An 8,955-nucleotide genomic window follows, 5' to 3' on the forward strand; every position below is an offset into this window, starting at 1 on the left:
GAAGCTGCCGCTGCCCTTGCACTGAATGCCAGGCCGAGAGGAAGACTACAGAGAGTGAAGCTGTGCTTGGCCTCTCCTGTGTGAGCACTGACTACTGACCATCCTTACACATGCTTTAATTCTAGGAGCTGACGAGTTTCTTCTCTTACGGGGCCCAGACAGATACAGCTCTAAGATCCTAAACGGCAGGAGCTAAGTTATTCAGTGTCCACCATCTCACTCTCTGTTCTCACTCTCTGACCTCAAAACATTCAGCTTGGTTAAGGTGTCAGGCCAAGTTAGGGTACATGTGAGGCTCCCAGGTCCTTCTGAGCTGGGTCTGGGATAGACCCCAGGGCAGGAGACCCTCAAGCCCTTCCACATCCATTCTTCCCTCTCCTTGGTGGCAGACAGGCTTCCCTGCCTGACAGGAAAGACTTCTGAAGACTTGACACCCTTTTGCTTCAGCATGGAGTGGAGTGCAAGTGTGAAACTCCGGCTCTTTTCTGGAAACTGGACAGTTTACTCTCCTTGAAGAAAACAGATTGGCTTTGCAGCAAAAACTGGAGGCAAAAGATGAAAGACACTTGCTGATCAGTCCAGAAAAAAAAAAAAAAAAAAAACACACACAAAAATCACCTATGTACCAGGGACCTACTGATCATTTTGCTCAAGGGCAAATTCTACCAAGTCACAAATGCAACCCTTCTCAAATTAGCTTTAAACTCAGCCGTGCCTTCCATTACTTTCTCCAGAAGAGGAAAAGCCTGCCCTAAGAGCACAGTCCCGTTTCCTGATTGTGTCCTCATAATTTCCAAATACACAGCTTTATTGATTTTATTCCTGTTTGCTGAAATCACTCTACAACTCTTAAATGCTCATATTTAAACAAACCTCGCTTCTTTCGTCCTTATTATTCCTGTTGAGAATCTTTTGGTGTATTCTAAAGTGCCTTGCTTCCTCCTCTAAATGATTTTTTTTTTCCATAAATCCCTCATTCACATACTTTGTAGTTTTATAAAAACTCTACAGATGTATGAAGATATACTTTAAGAGTCTTCCAAGTAAAAGCATTCCCTGAACTCAACTCTTCGGTGGGATTCCGCACTTGATGAACTTCAGTTCTGACCAATTCTTGTGTAAGAAGTGTGTTGTATGATTGACATAGGTGATCTTATTTCTATTCAACAATCTACTTACTACTATGAAAAGGAGGCCTGAAAAATCTTAAATAATTTGTCCAAGATCAACACAAGCATCAACGCCATGTCTGGGACAAACCATAAGGCCCTAGCAATTCTCAATGACATGGAAATCTCTAAATTAAGAAGTGTCTGATGGTCTCAACACATATTACTCCACCCCTGGGTTGAATCCTAGCTCTAATATAAAGCACTGAAGTACACTACTGAGTACCACACTCACCGAGAAAGAAACGGAGGGGGAAGGGCGTTTATGGAGAAGGGCAGGAGACACTATTCCCCAAATATATTCATGAGTGATGCGCGACTAGTCGGCCTGGGGACTCTCTGGGGAGCACGGGACGGAGGCATCAGAGGCATCGAGTGTCCTGCTCTACCCTGAATTCTGCAGACTGAACGCTGTTTCACTTTTCACTGTCAGCTGTGAGCTGTTTTCAAGTGTGAAATCGCCTAACAGAGGAAGCAAAGCTGTCATTTGACATCTGGGAGCGTGGAGATGCGGCTGCAGAGAAAAGCGTGTCGGTCCTCTTCAATTCATGCACACACTCACCTATAAAACTCCAGTCTGATAACTATTCAGTGAGAAATACCAATGTAAATTTCAAGTATTTAAAATTAAGGGTTCACAATGGGGTTGAAACTAACAGTGTCAGAGACACAGGAAACAGGCGTGTGAGTGAGGGCATTAGCTTGATAACTAAGATGTATCCGATTCTGCTCGCCTGAGCTTGCCTGTACACTGAATTTTCAATCAGTCTTTGTATGTCACATGGTTAAGAGTATAAGTTTTATTTCTAGCTGCCTTTGATGGTAAAAGATACTGCTATGAAAACATTAACTACAGACCCTGACATTGTATTTTATTTTTCTATAACACTAAAAATGTTGTAGCAAAATTTATTCTATGCTACTAAGTAGAGAAATATTTCAAATCCTTGGGTCAAAAACTTGGTGAAGCTGTGGTTTCTATAGCATTAGAAATAAAATTCAAGTTACCACGAGCAAGTGAGTGGCACCCTGGCTTCTGATCCACTACCTGTCCTAGTGCATCCAGGAGCTGCTGAGGGTGTGCCTGAGAGAGGACAGTGCTGCAGACCTACTCAGTGCTGCATACCCTCTGCCTACCTGGCACACCACGGCCCTGCTTTTCCTCTTTCTCCCCGCCATTCTGTGTGTATGCAGTATGAAAGGAAGCCGTTTGCCATGAGTGACGTTTATTTAATAAAAACCTTGCTAGATAATCCAAAGATACAAAATGAACCCGAAAGGTCCAACTTTGAGAACAGGGCTAAGTCTGCTCTGTAAATTCGTATTCTCAAGATCCTCTTGATAGACCCGCAGCTGTAGCCATTTAAGGGCCGGCTTTTTCACAGACACAGACAGACAGAGCTCCATGGGTTTTGTCTTTGTATTGCTGGATCTCTTTGCTTTAACATAAAAGGCGACTTTTTTTTTCAAGTTCTTAGTTTTTTTGCAGGAACTTGTGAGCCTTCGTAGACATGGCTGGAGGTCTGTGGCTTTAAATCCAAGATCACAAAGTTGGCAGAAGCAATTCTTAAACAACAGAAGGTGATCATTTGCATTTCAAAATTTATCTATCTTGCTTTTCCCCTCAATTAGACCCAAACATGTTGATTCCCAGGTTTCTGTGAGTGTTTTCTGGTCTAAACTTATTTATAGAACAGAATAATAGCCCCCCTGCTAGTCTGGCGTTTGCTCAAGTTTCTGTCCATGTAAATCGAATCTGTTACTGGAAATTTTTCTCAAAATATCAAGGCACATCATCCACAAGATAAAAGGATGCGGTGATAGTATAAAGTACAGGCAGGTGGGTGATGGCTTTTGAACAAACAGATGATAAGGATCACGGGAGGGAGGAGGGCAGGGGCAGGCCGCACTGGATAAACAGAGGGCAGAGCTCCCCTCAGCACCCTCTGGACTTTCCTCTCTAAGCAGGCAGCAGAGCTTTGACTTTAGTGACTATCTCAGCGGACTCAGGTCAGAGTTGGGGGAGGGCCGAATGTGGGAGAGGGAAACTGCTGCCAGGGACTCTCTTTACCTTCTGCTGTGGTCACTGTCCACTGAAAAGCTGGCCCATTGCCACTGCTCTCTGCCACTGACAAGGAAGGCTACCTACTCACAGGAGAGCCTTTTGGTTTTAAGGGATGTGTTGCAGCTTGAGGCTCCAACCCCTCTAGGATTCCGAGGTGCAGGCTCTGCCTCTATAGGTTTGAGGTCCTGTTAACAAGAAGGAGGCATCTACTTTTCTGGGTTTCTCCTTGCCGCTAAAGTTGATCTGCCCAAGGGTTGGAGGAACAACCCCTGTGGCTCATGCACAGAGCAGCTAAGCAGCTGGAAGGTGCAATTCTTTCATACAAACAATCACAACAAAGCCTCTCTTTAGACTACAGTTTGGCTGGATTTTTTTTTTTCCCCAAACACTATGAAGGACAACCTGGAAGGGGACTGACTGCAGAAATCGAAGCATCCATTAATGGTGTACTGCCACCTGCTGGTCAAATGTGAGGAATGGCATTCCTGGAGACTGGACTTGGAAACTGGTGAACATGGAAAACTGTTCAACTTGGAATTAATTGTTAACCTGGAATAGTACACTTGGAAATTGATAAACTCAGTACGTGAAACTGAGAGTTTGTGTGGGATAGTTTTATCCCATCATGTAAAAAGGCTCATATGCTAAAGGAGAACCAGCCTGGATGTGCTCAGATGGCAAATAGCCCCACAGCCACTGTTTAGGAGAGAAGCATGCACCCACGACACTCAGCTCTAATCTATGTGGCACAGTGGGCCCCACTTCAGGACAGAACACACTTTACTCACAGGCTCTCCTCCCAGGTCTCAGGTGGACTCTCAAGCCTCCAAATTCACTGTAATTAACAAATACAGCCATGCTAACTGGAACCTACCGTGATAGTTCTTAACCACATTAGAAAGTGGCACCAGTGAGCACAAGAGCAAACAATCTCACTACAACGCTTCTGTTATTCATTAACTACATAACAGCATTGGTTCACAAGTGCTTGTTTGGGGGAAAGTTGGGGAATTTGCATTGGGTTGAAAACCTGCCTTCCCTCAGCCCAGCAACTCTCACTAAGGTAGGTTTCCCTAAAAACAATAAAGCCTTTTATTCCTAATTATTGTCGTTTCCTGTGGAGCCGAGCTAAGCAAGGTGAGCAGCATAGCAATGAGCCAGCTAAAGCCCACGCACCCAGGGACCCAGTGGAACCGGCCCACTCCCTCGGCCTGAGACCCCTGGCAGCCAGTGGTGGAGGGATGAGTGAACTCTGTGCCTTTCTGAGACTTAGTGCTCAGTAAAACTGAGCAAGCTGTGGGGTAAACAGCACCCCATCTGCACTGACAAGAGGGCAACTCAGACTCAACGGATATGCTTAACTATGGATGCCAACAGAGGCCTGGACAGCCACAGACACACATCTGTGATGTTAAAAACAAAAAGCAGACCCATATCTTAATAAAATTTCAAGTGCGCCCATGTGGAGAGGCTCAGGGGACACAAGGCCTTCCTTAAGACACTTCAAAGAACACAATGAGTTTCCAGAGACATATAAATACTTTTACCAAGAGCAGCGAGTGTGCACGTGTGTGTCTGCACGCCCATACACACATCTTTGACTCCATACAGTTCAATCCCCTACTTTTCTTCGTTAGGGCTGAAGGGGTGAGCAGACCTGACGAGTGTGTGAGCCGCTAGTGAAAGGCACAACTGGCAGAGAGAAGCAAGAGCCACCTTTCAAGTGAAGCATTTGAGGAGAGTGCTCTAACCTGGGGCACAGTACATTCTCGCTACGGCATCGCTGTCACAGGAATCTTCAACCTCACTCCACCTGCTAAAATACGTTAGCTGAATGTGTCCTAAAAACAAAACGACAGGAGAAATCAAAACATTTTTCTCTTCCATTTTCTGCAGAAGCGAACTGTAATTACTCCTTTTGTAGCTAAAAACAGTATCATTAAGAATAATGGCATCATTAAGTACTAGAAGCTATTACTGGGGGTGAATTTGCCGCACTGATAATGAAGCTCTAGACAGGAAATGAAGATACTAATTACAAGATAAAACGCCTACTCAGTTAATTGGAAGCAACAGCGAATAAAAAGAAATGCATTTGTGAAAGTTCCTGACCTCCATCATTCAATAAGATGTTGTTTGGGTTCAGATCTCGGCACACAATCCCCTCTCTGTGCAAGGCGTCAAGGGCTACCACCATTTCCGCTGCCCATCTCTGAATGCAGCCCTCTGGGATGAAGAACCTGGAGCTAGCTGCTAGTCGCTTATCCAGGTCCTCAAAGATCTGATGGATTTCCGTGTCTGCTTCCCCGGCTCCCACACCTTGCTCCTGGGCCTCCGAGTCTCTCTGGAACAGAGAATTCGCTTCTTCTTTAGTCGGTTCTGTGAACAGCAACACCTCCTCCGACGTGGCAGTGTCGGTGTGTGCACTGTGTTCTTTATTAGCACCTGAGCAGGGACTAGAAATGTGGAACAGGCTTTCTTGCAAGGCCTGTGCAGTGACCACTACCTCTACCTGCCCCACCCTGTCAGACTCGGAACGCAAGCTGGAAAACAGAAACTGGTCTGGGGAGCTCCTGTGATCAACGGCAGCCGCGAATAGCACCCCAGGATCTGCCTGAGCATCGTGCTCTGGGGTCACACCACCAGGACGGAATTCAGTGGGATCGCTCAGTTCCTCTGGGCCTTCTTGTCCCAGACTATGGCACTGTTCAGAACTCAGCCTGAGGCACAACACATCCGGGGCTTCCAGAAGTTTACTTTCCAGCCTGCCTGCACTGGCCTGTGAAAACTTAGGGTCCATTGCTGAAGCCTCTTTGGTTGGCTGCAGTTCCCCAGGTAAATTCACAAGAAGATCAGGCCTTCCCTCCTCAGCCCCACTGATATCCTCAGCAGCAGCCTCTTTAAATGAGATAACTGGGACAGAATCATCTGAGCCCCGGCTCACGGAGTCCTGAGCTTCACTCTCTCTCTTGCTCTGGCCAGGATCAAGACTCTGAGAAGGGCTGTCTCCATCTTCAAGGGTAAAGAGGGCTTTCAAAGGCTCTGGTTTCAGACTGTGTAATTTCTCACCAAAATCCAGTCCTAGGAGCTCACTTGTGCTGTCTTTACTGTCTATTCTGAAGAATTCCATAGGGCTGTTTTTCGACCTACTGAGGGATTCCGATGTTGGAGGAGAAGAAACTGCCCCTAGATCCTCACCTCCAGGGAAGAACCTGAGGTGGGTGCTAGGGCTCACACTGTCAGCAGCGAGGGATGCTGAGGAACTCCTAACAGCCTGGGTGTCAGCCTTGTCCCCTTCAGGCTGCATAACAGACTCCTCGCTCAGAGATGCCAGGTCCATCTTTTCTTGCCCATACTCGTTGCACAGTGTCAGGTAGCCCGCTGTGCACTCGTCCTCTGAACTGGAGCCCGAATCCACCCACTTGGGAGAGCTGGGCTGGCCATCGTCTTCCTGGTTGCTGTCGTCTTGAGAACTCGGGGTGAGACTGATCTTCAGAGGCAGAGCCTTCAGCATGCTCCCCGTGTCGCTCCCTCTGGATTCGAAGCTGCTGCCGCCCTGAGGACTGGCACTTGGCTGCTGCAGGCACACTCGAGGAGGCATGGACGGTCTCCCTTCCTTAATGTCCAAGCTTTCCTGAGAGCTTCTGTTCAGAAATTTACTGATATACGACCAGAGTTTTCCACCTGTGAACAACAGTGACAAAAAATTAAGATGTCTCCCTCGGTAGTTACCTGAGCCACTGAAGAAAATGAAGCACTATGATAATTAGCCAAAAAATAAGTCAATAAAAGTCATTAATACCAAAGACCCAGTATGTTGTACATGCAACAAAGTGTGATGGTCTTCTGTGGACTTCAGTAATTGTCCAATGCAGTGTCAATTATTTTAAAATTATGACCCATTTCTTCCTGTTAAGGGTAATTACTTGTAATCCCCACACAGCTAGATCTTTAAGTAAAACATTGTTTAGTCTTCTGCTTAAGTCATAACTAGTCCAGCAGAGATACGGTACTGCTTAACGCTGTACACTATAGTAGGAAGTATACAGCACCAGTCCACTTTGAAAATGCCCAGCGCAGACCTGGGGCCCAGTGGGCGACCTGGAAGCTGGTGCTTTCAACAGTGACATGGTAACTTTTTCTCCCATCTTCTGCCTCTGGAACATGGCACATACTTAGTATGAACAAATATGACTACTGGGAAGATTAACTGAGCAGCTATTAACAAGATGAGTCACCAAGGAAAGAACAGCCCATGTTCTGACACACCTCTAGACCCAGAACCTACCTATGCCATCAAATGAACATGAAATATCCCAGCACAGTGTCCACAATGCTGGCCACAACAGTGCTTCCATTTACTGTAGATTAGAGAGATATTCTAACTAGAATCTACATGTTGTTTAAAAAAAATCACAGAAACCATATGGGTTAGAAATTTAATTATTAAAAACCATATCAAATGCATTCTCCATGACAATAGAGACTGTTCCCAAAATTGGGAAATGAAAGATGTGTTAAGGGCAAGTGAGATGGCGCGAGATGGCGTGACAGGTAAAGACGCTTACTGCTAAGTCTGATGACTTAAGTTCAATTCCAGAGACCCACATAAGCAGGAGAGAATCAACTTCTGCAGACTGTGCTCTGACCTCTGGGCACACACTGTGATGTGCATGTACACACACACACACACACACACACACACACACACACAAGTCTCCCTACTTAGATGAGGAGGGTGAGTTTTCAGATCAGTTTTCATTTGCCACTGGGTGTCATATACCAAGGGAGCTAGACTGAAATACGTAACCGTTAGCAGACAGCCACAGGTATAAAGCAGCTACCAAACGCACCAAGAAACACCTGCTTCACGGCTCACTCCAAGAATGTCAGTAATCGGCTTACCCTGCCCTCAGCACGGGGAGCAGTAGGCTCAGTGTCAGAGCCTTGCACCTCTCCCTCTCCCTCTCCCTCGGCCCTTCATGTCTCCTTTTGTCCTCTTTAGAGTATACGTTCAGGGCTTCAGACTTCCCCCACAAATGTACTAACATTTAAGGATCCACCACTGGCTTAGCTGAGATTGCCACAATCTTTTGACAACAGTAACCACTGTGTGAAGCTGTGAAGGTGAAGCCTGGATTTCACTGGAGATCCCAAAATGTTGGAAATGCCAGAGCTGTGGGGTATAGGCCAAGGAGAGCGCTAGGATCAGAACCAGCCCAAGACAGAGAAGTATGCTGTAGTTAACAAAGCTGAAAGACTGTTCTGAAGAGCCCTGTGACTTCAGACAAGGAGATGCAGAGTGTGGAGTTTGCCCAGTTGGTTTTCAGTCTTGCTTTGGTCCAGTGTTTCCTCACAGTGTTCCCATCCCTCCATCTTGGAATGGTAATGTACAATCATTCCGTTGTATGTGAGAAGATTGTGATCTGGGGGTTTTTGGGGTTTTTTGTTGTTGCTGGTTTTTGTTTTTGTTTTTTTATTCATTTTGATTTTACAGGGAGCTACAGTTAAGAGATTGTCCTAAGACCCAAAAGAGACTTTGGACTAACGATGTTGAGATTTTGATAGTCTGTGGGGACTTTTGAAGTAGGACTGGATGCATTTTTACATTATGATATAGCTGACGATGTTGAGATTTTGATAGTTTGTGGGGACTTTTGCAGTAGGACTGGATGCATTTTTACATTATGATATGGCTGACGATGTTGAGATTTTGATAGT

At 45.8% G+C, this 8,955-nt stretch overlaps 1 protein-coding gene across 6 annotated transcripts in view; it reads right to left on the bottom strand.

Annotated features, from left to right (window-relative positions):
- Positions 1-8,955, bottom strand: part of Rps6kc1 (ribosomal protein S6 kinase C1) — a 140,536-nt gene that overhangs the window by 18,261 nt on the left and 113,320 nt on the right. For all 6 annotated transcript variants that reach the window (XM_029476266.1, XM_021159114.2, XM_029476274.1 and 3 more), the window contains 2 exons: positions 5,347-6,918; positions 4,986-5,075 (listed from right to left, as the gene is read on the bottom strand). In XM_029476266.1, coding sequence (XP_029332126.1) covers positions 4,986-5,075; positions 5,347-6,918 — 1,662 coding nt within the window. The remainder of the gene's footprint in view (positions 1-4,985; positions 5,076-5,346; positions 6,919-8,955) is intronic.

Source organism: Mus caroli, chromosome 1, assembly GCF_900094665.2.
Source record: "Mus caroli chromosome 1, CAROLI_EIJ_v1.1, whole genome shotgun sequence".
Lineage (NCBI taxonomy): Eukaryota > Metazoa > Chordata > Mammalia > Rodentia > Muridae > Mus > Mus caroli.